The 25,381-nt window shown below is 37.5% G+C and overlaps 1 protein-coding gene across 1 annotated transcript in view; it reads left to right on the forward strand.

Annotated features, from left to right (window-relative positions):
• The first annotated feature begins 987 nt into the window (after nt 1-987).
• The window catches only part of LOC131618821 (uncharacterized), a 35,939-nt gene continuing 11,545 nt past the window's right edge, over nt 988-25,381 (forward strand). The window contains exons 1-2 of the mRNA XM_058889979.1: nt 988-1,350; nt 1,445-1,681. Of these exons, the coding sequence (XP_058745962.1) occupies nt 1,003-1,350; nt 1,445-1,681 (585 nt within the window). The 5' untranslated portion in view covers nt 988-1,002. The remainder of the gene's footprint in view (nt 1,351-1,444; nt 1,682-25,381) is intronic.

Raw genomic sequence — 25,381 nt, forward strand, 5'->3', positions numbered from 1 at the left:
TTGGTAGCTGAAGCAATGCACATATCAAGTGCGAATGACTTAAATCCGAAATTTGCAAATTTGTCATATTTTGGGGTTATCGAGCGCATTTTGGTGTTTGATTACGCGAAGTTTCAGATTCCTGTATTTGGTTGCAAGTGGGTTGAAAATAATAGTGGCATACGAATGGATAAGTCAGGATTTTTGCAAGTGGATCTCAATAGGGTAGGGTACAAAGATGAGCCTTTCATTCTAGCCTCTCAAGCTAAACAAGTGTTCTATGTCAATGATCCGACAAGTACGAAATGGTCTATATTGCTTTTATCTAACAAAATAGTTGATGAAAACATTGAAGATCAAGGTGATATTGGTGTTGGCATTGAATCTTGTACAAGAAACGATCAAAATGAGAATGAATCTTGTACTAGAAATGATCATAATGAGGGTATTTGGATCAATCCAACCGTCCGCGTTGTTAAGAGACGCGTAGAACACAATCCTACCAAGAAAAGAAAGAGACGTTAGTGATAAAGGTAATAGTATACATATTCCGAATAATTTGTTTTATTCAATTTGTACCGATTGTTTTAATCAATAGTATAGTACTTATTCAATTTTGGTGCATATTCTCGTTTTGTACATAACTTTTGAACCATGTCCGTTTGTCGACTTCTTTACATGTAACTATACTATTTTGACGATTCCGGAGCTGCTCATGCACTTATCTTTACATTTCGGGACTGTTTTTTTATTGTATTTGCTTCTGCCCGTAATCAAAAGTCGGGCTTAGGGTCTGAATTTCGGAAAACCGACTTTATTTTTGAGTCCGTGGGGACGTTTTACCATAGCCATGTAAATTTCGTTCAATTCCGACAAATTTCTTTTTTGACGCTTATTTTGATTTGTACCGATTTCGTTTCCGATACACTTGTACATGCATGGTTTGACTTCCATTTTACTTGTATAGATTGTTAGCTTATTAATAGTGTACTAATGTGCTTTAGTTTGTTTGATACAGGTTAAATGGCTCCGGATAGAGATGCTCCACCTGAAAACTCACAAGAAAACTCACAAGAAAGAGATGCTCAAGAAAGAGATGCCACAGATACAAATGCTCCACCTGATACTGAAGCAAAAGAAGTTGCACGAGGCATCACTATTATGAAGGGAATCGTTCGACATAGAGACCAAGGATTAGTATACCGTTTGGATTGGAATTCTGATAAACAAGCAATTGGTCCTAATTCTGCAAAGTTGACCAGCTATATTGGTACACTTGTTCGTATGCATATTCCGGTCTCCACAGCTAAATGGAATCTGAAAAGCGAAGAGTTGGATGCGAAAAAAAAAGCGATTTGGGACGAGCTTCAGGTATATATCATATATGGTCAATTGTTGTTATTATCTTGACGATAAATTGTTTAAATTACTTATACTAACACACTATGCGTATGTTTTTTTGCAGAGGACTTTTGAGATACCAGATGATCGTAAACGCTACATACTTAGTTTGGCCGGCAAAAGATATAGAGGGTGGAAAGCCTTTTTGACAAACACCTATCTTAAGGATAAAGATGGAAACTTTCTTGAAGAGGCACCGGGACGGCCAAAAAAGTATGAGATCTTCATTGGTGAAAAAGATTGGGCTGAGTTTGTAAATCAAAGAGATGAAGATTTTCGGAAAAGGAGTGCCACGAATAGTGCGAGAGCATCCTAACCCGCATATCCATACAAAAAAGGGCGTATGGGATATGCATGCTTAGAGGATAAACTTGTAAGTAAATAGAAATGCATTTTAATTAATTGTCTAAATGTGTTTTATTTGACGATTTTATCATTTGTGTCAATGCATAGTTAGAGGAGTCTAAAAGTGAGGAAACCTCACTTCCTGTACATGTGTTGTGGAGGGAAGCTCGTGTGGGCAAGAGTCAAGCTGTCGATCCCGAAGTTCAGAGAGTTTTTACTGAATATGTAAGTATAATACTGTGTCTTTAATTAAATCAAATGTTTTTTAATATATAAATGATTTTTTAATGTAAATGAATTACAGGAGACCTTGTCGCAATCGGCATCCACCGGTGAGGGGAGCGTACTTAGTAGAGCACTAGATGCTCCTGAGTATCCCGGTCGGGTGAGGGGTAAGGGTCATGGTGTGACTCCAACCTCTTTTTACAAGAATCCTAGGAGAAGAAATCCTTCAAATGAAGAAGTGTTGCAAAAGTTGGCGGAATTGCAAGCACAAGTCTCTGAATTGCAAAGAGATAAAGAAGTGTATATGAGAGAAAAGTGCAACACTTCATCGGTGAAAGAAACTAGTGATAAGGCTAGTATCAACTATCAAAGGAAATTTCCCGAGGTAATTATAATTTTTTTCCTTTTAAATTGTTCTATTTTATTAATGATAATGACTTTATATTTACTATTGGTTTAGGGCATTTCATCTTGCCAACTATACTTATCGGAACCGAATTATCGACTAGTTGGCAAGGGAAAAGTGCACAACACTTTGGGTGATTTACTTCACCATAGACCGCTCCCGGATGGACACCTGAAAGTATCGGTGGATGTTGTAGTAGATCATGATGCGATGCTACCGGTACCTGACATGGTCTCAGAGACGACATTGCTGCGAGATGCAATAGGATCATTTGTTGCATGGCCCTCGGAGCTCATTACCATTAGTGATGAGGTATATTGAAAACGATTATGAATCATTTAGTTTTCAAATGTCAATTCTAAACCGTTTATTAATTATTTTTTACATTTTAATTTTAGACTGCTCCTATAAAACCCACAATTAAGGGTAAAGGGATTTTACAGGAGGAGGAGTCCGTTGCATCACTAAAAGAGGTACATTTAAAGTGTTAATAATTAATCTGAATCTAAATCTGCATGATTTTATATTTTACCTAACTTATATGATTTTTAGGCATCCGCTCGGGAGTCACAACAAGTGACGCAGCAAGTTCGTACCGTACCACCCACTGGTCCTCCGAAGCCAGCGGGAAAAAAAGGAGGTGCTTTTGTGCCTCGGTACCGGTCGACGCTCGCAACAATGGTTGATATGTCCGATTTGAAGGATGGTGCTTTACGTGAAATCGTTATGGATGAAAGTGTCTTCGGTATTGAATTCAAGTCACTTATTACAATTGATGACTTGGAGGAGATTTTTAAGCATGATCAACTAGGCGTCACTAACATGCACTCATACATCCGGTAATATTCACTCATCCGATATATTATTTAATTAGTCCCACAATATAATTTATTTACACATTTCAATGAAAATAATCTAATGTTTATTATGTTTTTATTTAAGGTTGTTGTATGACAGAGTGTTGCGCGGGACTCCGTTGTCTAACAGATTCCGTTTCGTGTCTTCCGCCCACTGCAGCGGAATGGCAATTGCTTCGGAACCGGAATCAGTTAGACAGCGCTTAGTAGATAGATTCATGTCCACCGGCAATACAGAAAGTCTGCATCTTTGGGCGTATAATACCCAACCAGTAGGGTTAGTTTCTCATTCTTTGTTCATCTAATCTCTGTTTCTTTTGTGTATAGCAAAATTTTCATATAAACTATTGTTTTAATTTATAGAGCACACTGGTTGCTGCTTGCTATCAACCCTATAAGGGAAGTCGTGTATTATCTGAATTCGGTAAATGGTGAATGGACCAATTATCCGGCCATGAAGGACATCGTTGATTTGTAAGTGGGATCGTTCTAAATATATATTCGTGTATATTTATATATTTACTTATTTGTGGGATTGATCTAAACATATGCTTTTATATATTTGTTAATTAGATCAATACAAGTGTTCCGAAGTCAACGGGACGCACAGGTATCTCGAACTAAATCTAACAACATTACTTGGATCCAAGTGCAGGTACATTATTTTTCACAATGTTGCTTATAATATATTTATGCTACTTGATAAAACAAGACAACTATAGAATCTTATTTGTTTTTCTATGTAGTTTCCGCAACAGCGAAACAGTTACGATTGCGGATACTTTGTTTTGAGGTATATGAAAGAAATCCTTCAGGCGAATCAATTAGAGATTCCGCTCACGGTATGAATTTATAACTTAAGATAATTTCATATAATTTATTACATTTAACTAAATATATCATTCATATTATGTTTTTGTTTTGTAGTACCTTGACGAATTCCGTGCTGCTGCGTACCCGAAGCTTAAGTTGGAAGAAATCAAAGAAGAGTTGTGTCAATTTTATATTAAGCGCTTTTTCATGTAGGATTTGTGTCGATTTGAACTATAATATTATTGATGTTGTAATGATGTATATATATAATTTTGGATATTATAATGGTATTATATTAGTATATATATATTGTCTTACTGATGGCTGAAATAATATCGTCGAAAATAAATTACAGGTCGAAAATATTACAGGTTGAAAACATATTACAGGTCGAAAATATTACAGGTCGACTGGGAGGATTAAATTACAGGCTGCACATTAAAATACCTCATTTAGCAACGAAAGCGCTTTTGAAAAGCGCTCTTAAAGGCCCACCTACTAAAGCGCTTCTTTGTAAAAGCGCTGCCAAAGATTAATATGAAAGCAAAAAAAATAAAAAAAAAAGCAACATACTAAAGCGCTTTTGGAAAAGCGCTCTTATAGGGGGGGCTATCAGAGCGCTTTTTCCAGAAAAAGCCTTCTTAAAGCCCACCCTATAAGAGCGCTTTTCCAAAAGCGCTTTAGTATGTTGCGTTTTTTTTTATTTTTTACTCTCACAGGGGGGCCTATCACAGCGTTTTTCTGGAAAAAGCGCACTTAAAGGGGGGCCTACCAGAGCGCTTTTTCCAGAAAAGCGCTCTTAAAGGGGGGCCTACAAGAGCGCTTTTTCCAGAAAAGCGCTCTTATAGGGGGGGGCCTACCAGAGCGCTTTCAGAAGCGCTTTTGTTAGCTACGCCAGCGCCACCTTTCACAGCGCTTTTAAGCGCTTTTAAAGGCTATAAAAAGCGCTTTTAAAGCCCTTCCTCGTTGTAGTGAAAGAAACTGTAATCAAGTTTCCTTTTCACTTTCTCTCTCGGCGAAACAAACCATCGACTGCCTTCTCACTTTCCCTCTCAGCGACGACAAATACGTTGTTGCAGTTTCCGTCGACATTCAGATTTCATGATTCTCCACCTCTGCTTCTGTACAGATTTTCCAAGGTCAATTCATATTTAGGTCTTTTTCAAGGTTAATTTAGGTTTAGTTTCCATTTGAGACATTTCTATGTTGTTATTGTTGTCGCATTCAAACGATATTTAATGAAGCTTTCTTTTTTGAAGATATTTGTTGTGAATTCAATGCCAAGAACAAAGTATAATACAAGGGAAGAATAAAGAACAAGGAAGAAGAGGAACTCAAGAATTGGTTATAACTGCTACTCTTTCACTTTCTCTTAAAACAAGATTACAAGTTTGCAAGAATAACAAATAACCTCTCTCACCCTAAATTAGGATTTGCAGCTTAGCAATGATGAGAGACTAGTATGCTATTTATAATAAAACCTAACATACTAACTAATGGGCTTTTTCCACAAGGCCCATTACACAAGCCAACTTAATAAACAAGCTAACTTAACAAATTAGGGTTTAAACACTAAAACCTAATTTAACATGCTAACAACCCTAGCATCTTCGACACAAGCATGTGAACAACCTTTGACTTCATGCTTAACCCTGTCGAACCAAGAAGCTACCCTTCGGCCATACTAGAGTTCGATCCAATATCTCACAATATTTAAAAGGTTTAATGAAAGTTTGCTACTTTGAGTCGGTAAAGTTTGTTTGAACTCCTATGTTTCTGTTTCATAAATTGAGAATTTTCTTGGAAATCAATGAAGTTTAACCTTGAAGAAGATAACTTTATGTTCATTTATCCATTTATAGTGTCTTGAATTGGCTTTTAAGGTTAATTTTGAATTGGTTTTCAATTGATTTTTGTCAAGAAAGATAAGTCGGTTGTTAGAAATTTGAATTAGTTTTCTCTTTCTTCTGGATTTTGTTTTCTCTTTCTGCTGGATTTTGTTAGGAGATAAGTGGGGTGTTAGTTGGAACTGAAATTGAAATTTTTAGTGTTGTTAAATTATGTTGTTACTGCTAGCTTTGAAAACAAACACATGTTTTATTTAGTTCATAAAAGTTCTAACCAGAAAGGCAATAGGGATATGTTTGCAGTTTGGTTTTAGCAAAGTCTATGGCCTTCGATTTGAGTTTCTTAAAAAATCCTTAAGACAATTGCAATTTGAGGCATAACCAAGAATGATTTACAATAGTTGAGTTGGTCATCCATTTATAGTGATCAAAGATGTTATGGATAACCAATCAAGTAGAATATACTAGACCCAACTGAAAAAGATCCTTCTCTTTATTACTAAAATAAACAATAAGCCATACCTGATAGATGAGACTTATTTGGAATATCCTGCTTCCAAAAATCAGATATAGAAGTTGCCTACAAATAAACTAATTTATTTGCATAAAGATTCCATTAGTGTATTGTATTCCCTTACTGTCGGTATGTCGGTCGGTTTCAGGAATGGTGACAGAAGGATTTAGGGTGATAGTTGTACTTCTCTATGAGAAACATAACTAATTTAACTGAAAAACATAACTGCAGGAGGTGATGTTTTTTATGCATCACAATATGCATTCTTTGGGAAAGATGTTGTCCAGTGAGATCAAGGATAAGAAGGTATTTACTCATAATTGTTGAATAACACAATAAAATGCTGAAATTTTTATTTTAATTAATTTTATTTGTATCCTAAGTTGTTTTGAACTTAAAATAAGTTAATTCAAACTAACTTGAATGTGAAATTAGTGGATTTTGTTCCCCTTCATACTTTTCATTTACAACAATAATTAGTTATAAATATCTTCATGAATAAGCTCTCTATTTCCAGACAAAACAACACGGTTAGCTTCTAACAGGGATTTTGTTTCGCTTGCAAGTATTTTGTTCCCATTAATGATGTTGAAGTGGTAAAGCGGCAAGCAACAAAAGTTTTGGAAATATTTATCCGGGAAATTATCGTGTCCACAGAGATTAGGCTACTGAATTGCCGTTCGACGGGTTCTTAGTTCTTGAGTTTGGATTGAATGGGTTTTAAGTAAAAACGGGAAAGTAAACATATGAACATAAAATAAATACATTCTTGATAGAGAATAACTTATCTGGTTCGAATCTAAATTACTCCTCACAAACTTAGATTTATCACTCCGCCGTACTCAATCTACAATACTCATCAGAATCACCACATATCCCTCACATCAATGTCCATTTCTGCAACACCGACGAGAGTTCAACTATATTGCTCTTTCGACGATGTCTCAACCGATCGAACAACACAGAGACATTAAACTTAGATATTATGTGGATGTTAACCCCAAATCCTATGTCTAGAATCTAGAACTAACAAGTATTCTCCTAATCAAGATTCACGAAGCATATTTCTATAACTACATAAATCCGAAGCGATTAAGCAAAAAGATCAAAAAATACCGAATAAGATTTATAAAGCAAACTTTATACAACTAGTTGAAAGAGCAACAAACATCCATGGGTTTAGAGTAATTTAAATACAAACTCACCAAAAGAGAAATACAAAGAGAAGAGAAGAAGAGGAACCAAACATTTCTTGGTTTGTCAACTCCGATCGATGAGAAATTCGACCTCCGATCATCCAATTGCAAGCTCCAATGGTGTTTCCAAGCTAAATCTACCCAAAAATGACCTAGGATGAGTTGGGGTTCAAAAATACCCAAAACATAACCTAAAAAATCTGATTTTCGCCTATTTATCCAATTTTGAGTTCTGTACAGCGTGCGTCGCGCGCAGGAGCGTGCATCGCGCCCAACCTACTGTCATGAAAAAACAGCTTTTAGTAAAAATGACGTAACTTGAGAACCGTAACTCCGATTTGCGTCTGGTTCGAAGCGTTGGAAAGATTATTCAATTTCCCATTTAACAATGATAACATATCAACCAAATTGGTGATTTATTATTCTTTGGTTTTGAGCTTTATTCGTTGACGAGTTGGTTTCGTTGCTCAAAAATGCGCGTTTGAAGCTCATGCTCCAAATCCATCTATTCACAAAGTATACGTATTTATACACAAAACGGGGTATTATTCAAACGGTATTAACAAAAAGTATCGATAAGTGCAACAAAACATTTATATAAAATAAGTACATTTTTGCACTTATCAAACTCTCCCCAACTTGAATTTGTTTGTCCTCACACAAGGCCAAACACTCAAATCGAAAAAGTAAAAATCCAAAGAATCAAGAGTTAACAAGATTTGGAAAAACGAAACAATTGTACGGTTCAAACCAAAACGCACAAACAAAGTAAACACTTACCACAATCCTACAACGAACTTGAAAATGAAACGAATCTTAAGTACAAAAATCATACAAAACATTCTAAAACAAAACAAGCTCAATCACGAATCACGCCTAGCAAAAACTCATCGGTAGATGAAAAACACCGAAAGGTGAGGACATTGAACACTCATCCAACAATCTTGCAAACAAAAGACAAAATTATGCGTTCATCTAAAAATAGTATTGAAAATGCAACGGCACGAATCACAAGGGCTTTCAAGGTTGTAATGTGGCTCGGTTAACAAACAAGTGATAAGTTCTAAAGCTAATCGAAACAAAAACTTGCCTAAACCTAAGGGAGTAATTACTTCCACAAAGTTTCAAACAATACAATTCCAATCCAACTTTCTTCTTCATCACAAGTTTCACACCACACACAAAACTTATTAGCACACTCTTATTCATACTCTTTTTGTTATTTTTTTTCAAACTTTTTCTCTTTTTTCTTTCTTTTTCTTTTCTTTCTTTTTCATATTTTTTTCTTTCTTTATCTTTTCTATCCACACCGCATACCAATCACAACATAAGTAGATAAACATCCTCTCCCCAACTTGAATTCAAACACAACATAAAGTGAATACTCCCTACTTTCTAAGGCAAGGCAAACATTCAAACTATAAATCATAATTGAGGGTTCAAGAAAACAAAGAATCAACATCCATATACAAATGAAAACCAAACGCTCATAGACAAGCATTAAGCAAAAATAATATGGATATTAACCAAAGGCTCAAAGGAGGTACTAGTGGTCACACACTCACAAGGTGAGTTGATATTTGGCTATGATAGTTGTGCTCAAAATCAAACAAGTGCCTTGATCACTTTCATGCATTCACAAAACCAATACAAACAAAAGATTAAACATAATAATATCCAGTTAGAACAAGAAATGTCGGTCTCTCACATATATACACAATGGAAAGCCACCTCACATTTATGGTAAAAAGGGAAAACTAATTGTGATTCAAGTCATGAGTAAGTTATGCAAAAAAAATGAGTAATATGAAATTTGTACAAATGAAAAGTCTCATAAATATGTGATGCTATAGAAAGCAATAAACGAGTACCTTGCTACGTACAAATTTGAACAATCATTAGCACACAACCGGCATGTTGAATCTATCACAATCGAAGAATTACCATATGCTACTTCAAGTAATCGAGCCAAAATTTGAGTCTAAACAACAACAAAAGAATTTAAAAAAAGAGTATAAAATACTATAATATAAAGCCTTGGTGTAAGTGGGAAAAAGGCTAGCCAAGTGAACCATTAAAAAGAATTCATTGGCCAAAAGTTACAAGGTGCGCGACGCGCGCAAAGTTCTGCCAAACCAAGCTCTTCAGCTCCCAGGTCGCGCGACACGCCCTCTTTGCGCGCGACGCGCCTACACTAGAAAAAGAAAAACCAGTGCAGCAAAACACAAACCACGAGCAATCTCCACTTATCACCTGCACTACTCATTTACAGAAAAACTGAAAAAATAAAACCGTTAAGGTGCCTCCCAACAAGCGCTTGTTTTACGTCGTAAGCTCGACGCCTTTATTGTGCACGGTAGTAGCTTCCTCTACGATACATCAACGCTCTCGCCTCAACGTAACCTAAAGAAAATTTCCTAAGCATACACTTGAACAAACGTTACGAAACAATAAAATTTACAACAAAACTTAAACAACACATATGTGTACATACTCAAACATTAAGAAAAACACAATTTACAACGGAATGGTGAAATGACTAAACAAGTTGAAAAGTGAAGATATGTAATTTTAAGAGCTAATCCGAGTTCAACTTCTTTAGTCAGTTTACCAAACAAAATGAAACAAGTATAACTATACACAAATACACAAGTATGAGTCTAGGCACAAAATATACGATATTCACAAAACTCAAAACCAAAGAAACTATCACAATTCGAATTCAATAAAAACACTAATCCCCGACAACAGCGTCATTTTGTTGAAGCGGTAAAGCGGCAAGCAACAAAAGTTTTGGAAATATTTATCCGGGAAATTATCGTGTCCACAGAGATTAGGCTATTGAATTGCCGTTCGACGAATTCTTAGTTCTTGAGTTTGGATTAAATGGGTTTTAAGTAAAAACGGGAAAGTAAACATATGAACATAAAATAAATACATTTTTGATAGAGAATAACTTATCTGGTTCGGATCTAAACTACTCCTCACAAACTTAGATTTATCACTCCTCCGTACTCAATCTACAATACTCATCAGAATCACCATATATCCCTCACATCAATGTCCATTTCTGCAACACCGACGAGAGTTCAACTATATTGCTCTTTCGACGATGTCTCAACCGATCGAACAACACAGAGACATTAAGCTTAGATATTATGTGGATGTTAACCCCAAATTCTATGTCTAGAATCTAGAACTAACAGGTACTCACCTAATCAAGATTCACGAAGCATATTTCTATAACAACATAAATCCGAAGCGATTAAGCAAAAAGATCAAAAAAACACCGATTAAGATTTATAAAGCAAACTTTATACAACTAGTTGAAAGAGCAACAAACATCCATGTGTTTAGAGTAATTTACGTACAAACTCACCAAAAGAGAAATACAAAGAGAAGAGAAGAAGAAGAACCAAACATTTATTGGTTTGTCAACTCCGATCGATAAGAAATTCGACCTCCGATCATCCGATTGCAAGCTCCAATGGTGTTTCCAAGCTAAATCTACCAAAAAATGACCTAGGATGAGTTGGGGTTCAAAAATACCCAAATCATAACCTAAAAAAAAAAAAACTGATTTTCGCCTATTTATGCAATTTTGAGTTCTGTACAGCGCGCAGGAGCGCGCATCGCGCCCAACCTGCTGTCATAAAAAAACAGCTTTTAGTAAAAATGATGTAACTTGATAACCGTAACTCCGATTTGCGTCCGGTTCGAAGCGTTGGAAAGCTTATTCAATTTCCCATCTAACAATGAAAACATATCAACCAAATTGGTGATTTATTATTCTTTGGTTTTGAGCTTTATTTGTTGACGAGTTGTTTTGTTGCTCAAAAACGCGCGTTTGAAGCCGTGTCTCCGACACGTTATTGCTCATGCTCCAAATACGCCTCAACACCTACAAAATGAATTGAAAACTATCAAAAAGTATAAAAGTATATGAAAATACATCTATTCACAAAGTATACGTATTTATACTCAAAATAGGGTATTATTCATACGGTATTAACAAAAAGTATCGATAAGTGCAACAAAACATATATACAAAATAAGTACATTTTTGCACTTATCAAATGATAATAACTAATGATTATTTTATTCGTAGTAATTTGTGTGCATCATGCCTTAGCCTACAGAGAAGTTGAATAAGTTGAGAGCAACTGATATGAATTAATCGTTTAATCTAACTTCCATCATTGATTTGTAGGCGCAATAATCGACATTAAGGTAAGAGCGTGAATAATTTGTATTCGGTGCTTTCGGATTTTAGATGTTGTAAATGTAATCGTTACTCTTTTGATGTTTGTATTTCGTTGAATTTTCTTGCTGATATGATTGAATATAGTTTAGAAATATGTTATTTTTCTATAATATTAATCTCTTATAGTTTGTTTGATTTATCAGAGAATGAAGGTGGAGATAATTGTAGAACATCCTTTTATCAAAACTTAACCATTTTGGCAATTTATGCATTTTGCTTTACCATAATGGCTTCAATTGTTATGTATGAATTACTCTTGCATTATTTCTATCTCTCAAAGCGTAGGTTTATTTTTTTTCAAATATTTTCCATTCACTTTCAAGATCCTTTTATCTTCGTTTAATTCTTCAATTTCATACGCGCCATTGGAAAAAACTTCGATCACTTGGAACGTTCCTTCCCACTTTGGAGACCATTTTCCCAGTGCTCTATCCTTTCGATCGAGAAAAATCACTTTCCACACTAAATCTTCAATAAAAAATGATTTAACTTTGACCTTTTTATTGTAATATTTTTCTACTCTATTTTTCTGCCTTCTCAATAATTCTAAGGCAGTTAGTCTTTCTTCGTCTAAGTCAACTAACTCATTCATCATCATGTTCAAATATGATTCAGATGGAATCTCACGGTGTCTTTGGATTCTTGTTGACTGTATGTAAATTTCATATAGGAAAATTGCGTTAGGGCCATACGTCAGTCGAAAAGGCGTAGTATTTGTAGCTTCAATCCACTGAGTGAAATAGTCAATCCCCACTAGAATGTACCTTTTACTGTTTGACGATGCTGGTCAATTTTCTCCAACTAAGTCTAAAGCCCAACCTCTAAAGGGACAAGGCTTCACAATGGAGTATAATTCTCTTGTAGGGACATGTTGTATGCTTGCATGCACTTGGAATTCTTGGCACCCTGTTTGCAAACTCAACACAATCTTTAAGCATGGTAGGCCAATATATTTCTTGTCGAAATAACAACCATTTAATCTTATGACATGCTTGATGTGTGCCACATGACACACGATGGACACTCGAAAGGGCAAAGTATGCCTCGGATTCACTAAGACATTTAAGTAAGACTCCTTCGGGTGTCTTTTTAAATAATTCATTACCCATAAGAATATAATTTAAAGCTCGATACCTGATTTTTCATTCAGCAGATGTTGTTGGATTTTTTAAGTATTTCACAATTCGTTTTCTTCAATCCTCGTTTGTCAAATTGTTTATGGCTAAAATCTCAAAATTCTCTTCGTCAGCGTATCCTATCTTTATTATTTCCAAATATAATGGGGATAATTTGGTTGAGAGGAATCTTTCTCTGACTTCGATTGCATCTTGTAGTGTTTCTTTTGAAAATTTGTAACCATAAGCAATTTGGGCCAAGTCGCTTGCCTCTTGATTTTCAAATCGGGGTATGTGTCAAATACTCACCATTTCAAACCATCGTAAGAGTCGATTGGCTATCACAAAATACATAATAATATTTTCTTTAACACATTTGTATTCCTTTGTAATTTATTTTATAACTATCTCTAAGTCACCAATTATTTCGACTTGAGTTCCCCGCAATTCCAACAAGATCTCAAGTCCGGATATCAAAGCCTCGTATTCAGCCTCGTTGTTTAAACAAGGGCCTTTGTTAGGAGAAATAATCAGTACTCTTGCACCTGTTCCATTCCTATTACTAGAATTGTCGAAGTATAATTTCCAAGGCTAAAGTTCAAGATATTCTAGGGGACTTTCGACTACTGAGTGCTCGACTATAAAGTCTGCCACAACTTATCCTTTAATAGCCTTCAAAGGCGTGTAAATTAAAGAATACTCAATTAATTCTAGTGCCCATTTACCAATTCGACTATACAAAAAAGGTTTAGAAAATATTTGTTTAATCATGTCAAAATGAGATAAAACATAAACTGGTTATATATAGTGTTTCAACTTTGTACATGAGAAATACAGACATAGACATAATTTTTCAACTACACTATATCTAGTTTCTGCATCGTTCAAGACTCTACTAAGGTAGTAAATGGCTCTTTCGATGCCATTTTCATCCTCTTGAGCTATCATGCTCCCTAAAGTCACATCAGATGTAGATATATACAATTTCATACTTCTATTTCTTCAAGGAGGCACCAAGATTGTAGGGTGAGCAAGGTAGTTCTTGATCTTGTCGACAACCTCTTGTTGCGCTTGCCCCTATTCAAAACCTTCCTTCTTAAGTCGAAGTAGAGGTGAGAAGGCTTGAGTCTTGCCACTTAAGTTTGAAATAAACCTCCTTAAGAAGTTGATCTTGTCAAGTAGCGACTGCAATTCGTTCTTTGTTGATGACACTCTTGCTTCAATGATGGCCTTGGTCTTATTTTGGTTTATCTCAATTCATTTCTTATGGACCACATAGCCTAGGAAATCCTCATCTTGTACACAAAAAATCACAATTTAGAGGATTCATTTTCATCCCATGCATCAAATTCATTCCCCTTTGATATGTTGCCCCAACATTCTTTACGCCAAAAGGAATCACCACCTACTTGTAGATGCCTAAGGCTCCGGGTCATCGAAATACTGTTTTTGGCACATCGTCGCTAGCAATGAAAATTTAATTATACTTAGAGTACCCATCGAGCATACTAAGGTACTCGTATTCTGCAACCGAATCTACTAACATTTCCGCCACAGGCATTGAATACTCATCTTTTGGGATTGCAGCATTTAAATCTCTAAAATCAATGCAAACCCTTAAACTGCCATTTTTCTTAATAATTGGTAAAATATTGGCAATCCATTTGACATACCTGGTAACACGATTAAAATTACATTTGAGAAGTCTCAAAGGTGTTAAAAACACTAGAAAGGGGGGTTTGAATATGGTTTTTAACAAACAAATTTTTAATAAAAAAACAACTCCCCTTTTTAAATAATAAACTCTTTACTCTTGATAATAACTATAGATTGCAAGAAGGAAAGAACAAGGTATGTTTATACTAGTTCACTTGAGAAATTCCCAGCTAGACTATTCCACCCGCCAAGGTGATTTCGCCTCTCTCATTCGAGGCCTTAATCCACTATAACCAAACTGATTACAAATGCACGGGCAACCGCCGGTGACTAACGATGCACAAGCAACTGCACGTGACTAACTACAATGCACATGCTACTCGCTAGTGAATAACCCTGCACAAGCTACCCGCAAGTGACTAACCCTGCACATGCTACCCGCAAGTGACTAACCCTACACAAGAAACTGCTTGTGACTAACAACCTATAAGACTCTCTTGTCCTAAAAGTCCCAAGACTACTGACCAACAGGTCTCTTGAGGCAGAATCAAACAACCATTTGAATCAAAGTTTGTTTACATTATAAGTGTTTCTACACAAGCTAAATGTAAACGATATATTTCAAAACTAGACTTAAGAGCATAAAGCTATGAACAGTCTTTTTTGAATGGATTTGATCGTGAATTAGCAGCTTTCTCTTGAGTCTTCAAGCCCATTATATAGCCATTAAATAATATATTCGTTGGAGGGCAGTTCTAGAACATCTGGAAGTTTGGTGGCTTGAACGCAGTGGGATACAAGATAGTATGCAACATCCATCCTTTCTTGGTAGTGGAACGAAACATTCGTATGTACCTTGTACCTCGTACTACATAATGTTATCTTCTATTCTTCTTGAACTTCAGAGGCTCACAACATGAGTTGGAAGAAAAGAAAATAAGCTTTAGATCTTTAGAGCTCCAAGTCTTCAGAGTCTTCAAAACCATGTCTTCAGAGTCTTTGGCACTTATTATTTAGAACTGTTTGTGTAATACGGTGAACCGACTTTTCTAAAATGTTGCGGATAGCAAGAGTCGCCACCGACTTTTATTTTATCCAATTGGAAAGGCAAAAAGAACAGGAAAGACCTTTGAAAGATTTTAAGTTTGGGGGGTAGGTTATACAAAGGGAAGGTGTAAGGCACCCTTTGAATCCATGGTTATCCATGGTGTAACGACTGTTTTTCTTTAATTATTTATTTATGTGAATTATGTGTTAATTATATGTTTAATTGATCTTATGTTGTTTTATTTGGGGATTGTTAGTAAATAATATAAGATAGTAAGTGTTGTTGATTATTGGGCCTAAGTCGGTATTAGTAAGTGGGGGGTGTTAGTTAGAGCCCATTAGTAATTTAAGATAGTAAGGGTTTAACTAAAATAAGGGTTTTAGAGGAAATAGAAATTAGAAGTTCATTTTGGGGTTTTTGGTGAAAGAAGAGAAGAGTAGAGTGAAGAGAAAGAAGGGAATCTCAATATTGAAGCTAGAGTTGTCTTCAATCCAAACCTAAGGTAAGGGTGGGATTCTTTCATGCTAAAGGGATGTATGATAATGTTTTGGGTGGGATTTAATTGTATGTGGCATCCATGGAAGTGGTGTGTAGAGATGTTAGGGTCTATGAACAAATGCTTGATTTGATGATTTGAAATGTGTTTAATTGATGTTTGATGATGTTATGATGTTATAAGACCCATAATATGTGTTGTATTTGTGTTGATACCATGTATTCTGTGGTTGTTCATGATGTTTGATGTTTTCCAACTTGATTGGGTTGAGTTTAGGGGTTTTGGGATGGGTTTGGTATGCTGTTTTCTGTGTTTGGGGTTTTCTGAAAATCGCCAGTTCGCGCCGCGAACCCCTTGGCAGAAACTTTGGAAGTTCTGGATCTGCTCAATTCGCGCCGCGACCCCTTGTTGGCGCCGCGAACTGCTTGGCAGAAAGTTGGGGATTTTTGGATTCGCTCAGTTCGCGCCGCGAACCCTGTTGGCGCCGCGAACTGCTTGGCAGAAACTTAGGATCATTTGATTCACTCAGTTCGCGCCGCGAACCCTATTGGCGTCGCGAACCCTGTTTTGCAGAACTTTTCCTAAACTTTGAAATGATGTATCTTTTGAACCGTAACTCCTTTTTAAGTGTCGTTTGAACCTACGTGAAGCCCTAATTGATGTCTTGCCGTAGAATATGCTTTGTATAACTTTGAATACTCTTGGAATCTTATTGAATTGTATTTTGTTGACATTGGATATCCGGAATTGATTATGTCGTTTAAGTTGATCATGTCGTTTACGTGGATTGTGTTATTCGAGTCGATTATGTCGTTAAGTGTGATTGTGAATGTGCATCATTTAGTCACATTCATTGAATTGTTTGAGACGGCCCTAGTGGCAAATGTTTGAGACGACCCTTGTGGCGAATGTTTGAGACGGCCCAATGGCAATTGTTTGAGACGGGAGTTTTACTCCAATGGTACCACATGCATTTGCATTGTTTGAGTTGCATAAGTAAAGTCGTATGATGAGTCGTACTTGAATATTTGTGTGCGCATAACATGAATGTTATCTTGTGTCAATTTGATGGTTGTTTCGTTGAGTATATGTGATAAGTGACTATGTATGCCTTAATTGAGATTGATATTATTGTTGTCGGTAGGATGTTGAATGTTGTGAATAGTAGTAAGTGATATATGTTGAGAAGTGGTGACCGATGTATGATTATTTCTCTGCTTTGAATATTATCATACGCTTCTTTATAATGATTGATAACGTGCAGGTAATGACGCGGAGTAGTCGTGTACCTATAGCTCGAGTCGGTGTGTGTCGATGCTCTGATACGTAGCACTCGGGGAATGTTGGACTACTTGTTTATGTTTTGGTTTCTTGTGTTTATCCTTGTTAAACCTTGTCCTTATATTATGCTGATACTTTTTAGATGTATCGTGTCGTGTTCGGCCGTGATATTATGAGTTGTATTGTTGTGACATATGATTTTCCGCTGCGATGCAAGTACTTGATTGGCTGACAATGATTAATGATTTCGATATTGTTCTCCTATATGAGTGTTATGTATCTAAGTGATTGAGCATGATATACATATGTGATTTTGTTGTTTAAAATGTGACGCTCCGAATCGTTATGTTCTATTTGCTTGAAATTTTGTACTCTGGTATTCCTCTTTATTGCGGGGTAGATTTGGGGTGTTACATTAGTGGTATTAGAGCAGGTCGGTCTTGTCCGGCCATGTGTCGTGTCGTAGTGTAGTCTAACAAGCTTATACTGTTGTTTGTGCTGATTGCTTTTGTGTTGTAGTGAAGACTTGTGATGGCTGGGAGGAATGATGCTGCAATAGCTGCTGCTTTGGAAGCAATGGCTCAGGCTTTGGAGAACCAACCGAATGGTAGAGAGAGTGCTGCTTCTCGGAGTTTGGCTACCTTCCAAAGAGAGAACCCTCCTGTGTTTAAGGGAACTTATGATCCTGATGGCGCATTAACATGTCTTAAGGAGATTGAGAGGATTTTCCGTGTCATGGATTGCACTCCTGAACAGAATGTTCGGTATGGGACTCATATGCTAGCAATTGAGACGGATGATTGGTGGCTAGAGACCCGTAGGAGATTGGAAGCGAGTGGTGAAGAGATCTCTTGGATTGTGTTTCACATGGAGTTCTTAAGGAAGTACTTTCCTGAAGATGTCCGTGGCAAGAAGGAAATTGAATTCCTTGAGCTAAGTCAAGGGAACAAATCTGTTGTGGAGTATGCTGCTAAGTTTGGTGAGTTGGCAAAGTTTTACCAACACTATGATGGGCCAAATGGTGAGTTTTCCAAGTGCATTAAGTTTGAGAATGGGTGCGTCCGGAGATTAAGAAAGCAATTAGTTACCAGAAGATTCGTATCTTTGCTGATTTGGTTGATTGTTGTCGGATCTATGAAGAGGATAACAATGCTCATTATCGTGTGATAAGTGAGAAGAGGGGAAAGGGTTATCAAGGTCGTGGTAAGCCTTATGAAGCTTCGAGTGGAAAGGGCAAGCAGAAAGCGGTTGAGGGTAAGAGGACTAGTGGGGGAGATGCTCCTGCTGGTATTGTGTGCTTCGAGTGTGGCAAGGTTGGTCACAAGAGCACGTCGTGTAATGTTGATGCTAGAAGATGCTACCGTTGTGGGAAGTTTGGTCATGCATCGTCTGATTGTACGCATAAGGATATGGTGTGTTTCAACTGTGGTGAAGAAGGCCATATTGGAAGCAAGTGTCAGAAGCCCAAGAAGGAACAATCTAGTGGGAAGGTGTTCGCCTTGTCGGGAACTCAGACCACTAGTGAGGATTCAATCATCAGAGGTACATGTTTCATTAATAGCATTCCTTTGATTACTATTATTAATACCGGTGCTACGCATTGCTTTATATCTGCTGATTGTGTTGATAGATTGGGTCTGGTGTTATCTGCTATGAATGGAGAAATGGTTGTCGATACTCCGGCTAAGGGATTGGTGACTACTTCTCTTGTGTGTCTTAAGTGTCCCGTGTCAATTTTCGACAGAGACTTTCTTGTTGATTTTGTTTGCTTGCCGTTGAGAGGTTTGGATGTGATTTTGGGGATGGACTGGTTAGGGCATAACCATGTTCACATTAATTGTTTTGATAATTCTGTGAGGTTTTCTTCTCCTGAAGAGGAAGGCTTAGAGTTGTTATCGGCCAGACAGTTTCGTTTGTTGATGAAAGAAGATGTTCAAGTGTTCGCGTTGGTTGCTTCGATGTCTGTTGAGAATCAGGCTGTAATAGAAAGGTTGAAGGTAGTATGTGAATTTCCTGAAGTTTTCCCTGATGAAATTCTCGATGTGCCGCCTGAGAGAGAAGTTTAGTTCTCCATTGATCTTGTACCTAGTACTAGACCTGTGTTTATGGCACTGTACAGGATGTCTGCATCTGAATTGTCTGAATTGAAGAAGCAATTGGAAGAGCTGCTTGAGAAGAGGTTTGTGGGACCTAGTGTGTCACCGTGGGGAGCTCCAGTGTTGTTGGTTAAGAAGAAAGATGGAAGTATGAGACTTTGTATTGATTATCGTCAGTTGAATAAGGTGACAATCAAGAACAAGTATCCACTTCCAAGAATTGATGACTTGATGGACCAATTGGTTGGTGCTCGTGTGTTTAGCAAGATTGATCTGAGGTCAGGTTACCATCAGATTAAAATGAAAGATGAGGACATGCAGAAGACGGCTTTCAGAACACGTTATGGACATTATGAGTATTCCGTGATGCCCTTTGGTGTTACTAATGCACCTGGAGTATTTATGGAGTACATGAACCGCATTTTCCATGAGTATCTGGATCATTTCATGGTGGTGTTCATTGATGATATTTTGATTTACTCTAAATCAGAATCAGATCATGCTGAGCATTTGAGGTTGGCATTGCAAGTCTTGAAAGAGAAGAAATTGTATGCTAAGTTGTCCAAGTGTGAGTTTTGGTTGAAAGAGGTTAGTTTTTTGGGGCATGTCATCTCGAGTGATGGTATTGCCGTGGATCCGTCTAAAGTTGATGCCGTGTTGAGATGGGAAACTCCTAAGTCGGCTACCGAGGTTCGAAGCTTTTTGGGATTAGCCGGTTATTATAGAAGGTTCATTGAAGGTTTCTCTAAGTTAGCCCTTTCGTTGACTAAGTTGACTTGTAAGGGTAAGGCTTTCGTGTGGGATGTTTCTTGTGAAGAGAGCTTTGTTGAGTTGAAGAAAAGGTTGACGTCGACACCGATTTTGATATTGGCTAATCCGGAAGAATCGTTCGTGGTCTATTGTGATGCTTCTAAGATGGGTTTAGGAGGTGTGCTCATGCAAAATGGTAAAGTTGTTGCTTATGCATCAAGACAGTTGAGAGTTCATGAGAAGAACTATCCTACACATGATTTAGAACTTGCTGCTGTAGTGTTCGTGTTGAAGATTTGGAGACATTATCTTTATGGTTCTAGATTTGAAGTCTTTAGCGACCATAAGAGTTTGAAGTATCTGTTTGATCAGAAGGAATTGAATATGAGACAACGAAGGTGGTTAGAACTGTTGAAAGATTATGATTTCAGTTTGAATTATCATCCAGGAAAGGCTAATGTTGTTGCCGATGCTTTAAGTCGCAAGACTTTGCATATTTCGGCAATGATGGTTAAGGAGTTAGAATTAATTGAGCAATTTCGAGATATGAGTTTGGTATGTGAAGTGACTCCTACGAGTGTTCGATTGGGTATGTTGAAGATTAACAATGATTTTCTGGATAGTGTCAGAGAGGCCCAGAAGTTGGATGTGAAATTGGTTGATTCGATGATTGGAGTCGATCAAGCTGAGAATGGTGATTTTAAGTTAGATGCGCACGGTGTGTTGAGGTTCCGTGATCGGATTTGTATACCTGATGATGTGGATTTGAAAAGATCTATTCTTGAGGAAGGTCATAGGAGTAATCTGAGTATTCATCCCGGAGCTACGTAGATGTACCAAGATTTGAAGAATTTTTTTTGGTGGCCTGGAACGAAGCGTGACATAGCTCGGTTTGTGTATGCATGTTTGACTTGTCAGAAGTCGAAGGTTGAACATCAGAAGCCTACTGGTTTAATGCAACCGTTAGAAGTCCCTGAATGGAAATGGGATAGTATTTCCATGGATTTTGTGACAATTTTGCCGAATACCGTGAGAGGATATGATTCGATTTGGGTGATTGTTGATAGGCTTACAAAGTCGGCTCATTTCATACCTATTAACATCACTTATCCGGTTTCGAAGTTGGCGGAAATTTATGTCCGTGTGATTGTGAAGTTACATGGTGTTCCTTTGTGTATTGTTTCGGATAGAGATCAGAGGTTCACTTCAGATTTTTGGAAGAATTTGCAAGAGGCGTTGGGTTCTAAGTTGAGGTTGAGTTCGGCGTATCATCCTCAGACCGATGGTCAAACAGAGAGAACGATTCAATCTTTGGAGGATTTGTTGAGATCTTTTGTTCTTGAGCAGGGAGGTACGTGGGATACTTATCTTCCATTGATAGAGTTCACATACAACAATAGTTACCATTCGAGTATTGGGATGGCACCTTTTGAGGCGTTGTATGGTCGGAGATGTAGGACTCTGTTGTGTTGGCATGAATCAGGTGAGAGTGTAGTACTTGGACCGGAGATTGTTCGAGAAACTACCGAGAAGGTTAAGTTGATCCGTGAGAAGATGAAGGCTTCGCAAAGTAGGCAGAAGAGTTACCATGACAAGAGGAGGAAAGATATAGAATTCCCAGCTGGTGACCATATATTTTTAAGCGTTACGCCAACGACTGGTGTGGGAAGAGCCTTGAAGTCGAAGAAGCTAACTCCTCGTTTTATCGGACCATATCAGATTTCTGAGAGAGTTGGGAATGTGGCGTATAGAGTGGCCTTACCGCCTAATCTTTCGAATTTGCATGACGTGTTTCATGTGTCGCAACTTCGAAAGTATGTTTTGGATCCTTCGCATGTGATTCATATGGACGATGTGCAAGTGCGGGATAATCTCACGGTGGAGACTGTGCCTATAAGGATTGAGGATCGCGAGACGAAGACGCTTAGAGGCAAAGAGATTGCTTTGGTGAAGGTCGTTTGGTCGGGTGCTACCGGTGAAAGTATGACGTGGGAATTGGGAAGCAAGATGCGCGAGTCGTATCCTGAGTTATTCGATTGAGGTAATTTTCGAGGACGAAAATATTCTAAGTGGGGGAGAGTTGTAACGACCGTTTTTCTTTAATTATTTATTTATGTGAATTATGTGTTAATTATATGTTTAATTGATCTTATGTTGTTTTATTTGGGGATTGTTAGTAAATAATATAAGATAGTAAGTGTTGTTGATTATTGGGCCTAAGTCGGTATTAGTAAGTGGGGGGTGTTAGTTAGAGCCCATTAGTAATTTAAGATAGTAAGGATTTAACTAAAACAAGGGTTTTAGAGGAAATAGAAATTAGAAGTTCATTTTGGGGTTTTTGGTGAAAGAAGAGAAGAGTAGAGTGAAGAGAAAGAAGGGAATCTCAATATTGAAGCTAGAGTTGTCTTCAATCCAAACCTAAGGTAAGGGTGGGATTCTTTCATGCTAAAGGGATGTATGATGATGTTTTGGGTGGGATTTAATTGTATGTTGCATCCATGGAAGTGGTGTGTAGAGATGTTAGGGTCTATGAACAAATGCTTGATTTGATGATTTGAAATGTGTTTAATTGATGTTTGATGATGTTATGATGTTATAAGACCCATAATATGTGTTGTATTTGTGTTGATACCATGTATTCTGTGGTTGTTCATGATGTTTGATGTTTTCCAACTTGATTGGGTTGAGTTTAGGGGTTTTGGGATGGGTTTGGTATGCTGTTTTCTGTGTTTGGGGTTTTCTGAAAATCGCCAGTTCGCGCCGCGAACCCTTGTGCGCGCCGCGAACCCTTGTGCGCGCCGCGAACCCCTTGGCAGAAACTTTGGAAGTTCTGGATCTGCTCAGTTCGCGCCGCGACCCCTTGTTAGCGCCGCGAACTGCTTGGCAGAAAGTTGGGGATTTTTGGATTCGCTCAGTTCGCGCCGCGAACCCTGTTGGCGCCGCGAACTGCTTGGCAGAAACTTAGGATCATTTGATTCACTCAGTTCGCGCCGCGAACCCTATTGGCGTCGCGAACCCTGTTTTGCAGAACTTTTCCTAAACTTTGAAATGATGTATCTTTTGAACCGTAACTCCTTTTTAAGTTTCGTTTGAACCTACGTGAAGCCCTAATGGATGTCTTGCCGTAGAATATGCTTTGTATAACTTTGAATACTCTTGGAATCTTATTGAATTGGATTTTGTTGACATTGGATATCTGTAATTGATTATGTCGTTTAAGTTGTTGATGTCGTTTACGTGGATTGTGTTATTCGAGTCGATTATGTCGTTAAGTGTGATTGTGAATGTGCATCATTTAGTCACATTCATTGAATTGTTTGAGACGGCCCTAGTGGCAAATGTTTGAGACGGCCCTTGTGGCGAATGTTTGAGACGGCCCAATGGCAATTGTTTGAGACGGGAGTTTTACTCCAATGGTACCACATGCATTTGCATTGTTTGAGTTGCATAAGTAAAGTCGTATGATGAGTTGTACTTGAATATTTGTGTGCGCATAACATGAATGTTATCTTGTGTCAATTTGATGGTTGTTTTGTTGAGCATATGTGATAAATGACTATGTATGCCTTAATAGAGATTGATATTATTGTTGTCGGTAGGATGTTGAATGTTGTGAATAGTAGTAAGTGATATATGTTGAGAAGTGGTGACCGATGTATGATTATTTCTCCGCTTTGAATATTATCATACGCTTTTTTATAATGATTGATATCTCACCCTTACTATTTGAATGTTACCCTCCGTTGGTAACGTGCAGGTAATGACGCGGAGTAGTCGTGTACCTATAGCTCGAGTCGGTGTGTGTCGATGCTCTGATACGTAGCACTCGGGGAATGTTGGATTACTTGTTTATGTTTTGGTTTCTTGTGTTTATCCTTGTTAAACCTTGTCCTTATATTATGCTGATACTTTTTAGATGTATCGTTGTCGCACGCTCGCGAAAATGAAACAACAGAGTCGCCACCAATATATTTATCCCATAAGGGAAAGGAATATCAGAAAACCTAGAATAAAGAAAGGACGAGGTCTTTCGACCAGAGATAGGGTACGGGAGTCGGTTACGCAAGGGGAAGGTGCTAGCACCCCTCACGCCCATCGTACTCGATGGTATCCACCTATGTTTGTTCTATTCTAAGGGTGTATAAATCTAAAGCTTAATCACTAAGGGAATGCATGCAAATGAAAGAAAAGAAACACGGGGAAAATAAGGTTTATAAATAGTTGTGCTCGCTTAGGCCCCGCGACCTAATGCCTACGTATCCTTTTCAGGAATCAGAGCGCCGTAGTTCGGCTCTTTAGTTTTTGTTTGTTTTTGTGTTTTTTAGTTGAACAGTTACATTCGCACTCCACTGCTCGACCTCTGGAGTCTTAAGCTGGGGATGGAGCGGAAATAACGTGTCCGATTAATGAGAAAGAATGCCCTGAAGGCAAGAGAAAGAATGCCTCGGAGGCAAGAGAAAGATGATTGGTTTATGATTTTTAGGTGTAATTCCATGATGGACAAAAACCCACTACAAGGCTTCGCATCACTTCCTTACTTTGTTTAGGTCCGAGCCTTTATTAGATATTTTGAAGTGTTTTTGGTTAAGTGTCTTTTAAGGGAAATTAATTTGTGACTCGAATCATGCCTTAAAAAGAGTTTTTTGAATATTTGGAGAATGCACATCGAGGCCTACGCCACAATCGTTTCTCTAAATGAAATACAATTTTTGAATATTTAGAGAATACACATCGAGGCCTACGCCATAATCGATTCTCTAAATAAAATATAGTTTTTAAATATTTAGAGAATGCACATCGAGGCCTACGCCACAATCGTTTCTCTAAATGAAATACAGTTTTTGAATATTTAGAGAATGCACATCGAGGCCTACGCCACAATCGTTTCTCTAAATGAAATACAATTTTTGAATATTTAGAGAATGCACATCGAGGCCTACGCCACAATCGTTTCTCTAAATAACGGTTAAGAAATACACCGAGGCCTACGCCTCAATCATTTCTCTTCCACTAAGTGGGAAAGAACGTACATCGGGGCCTACACCCCAATCATTTCTTTCACACTAAGAAAAAAAGCATTAGCATGATTCGC

The sequence above is a fragment of the Vicia villosa genome, linkage group LG7 (assembly GCF_029867415.1).
Source record: "Vicia villosa cultivar HV-30 ecotype Madison, WI linkage group LG7, Vvil1.0, whole genome shotgun sequence".
Classification (NCBI taxonomy): domain Eukaryota; kingdom Viridiplantae; phylum Streptophyta; class Magnoliopsida; order Fabales; family Fabaceae; genus Vicia; species Vicia villosa.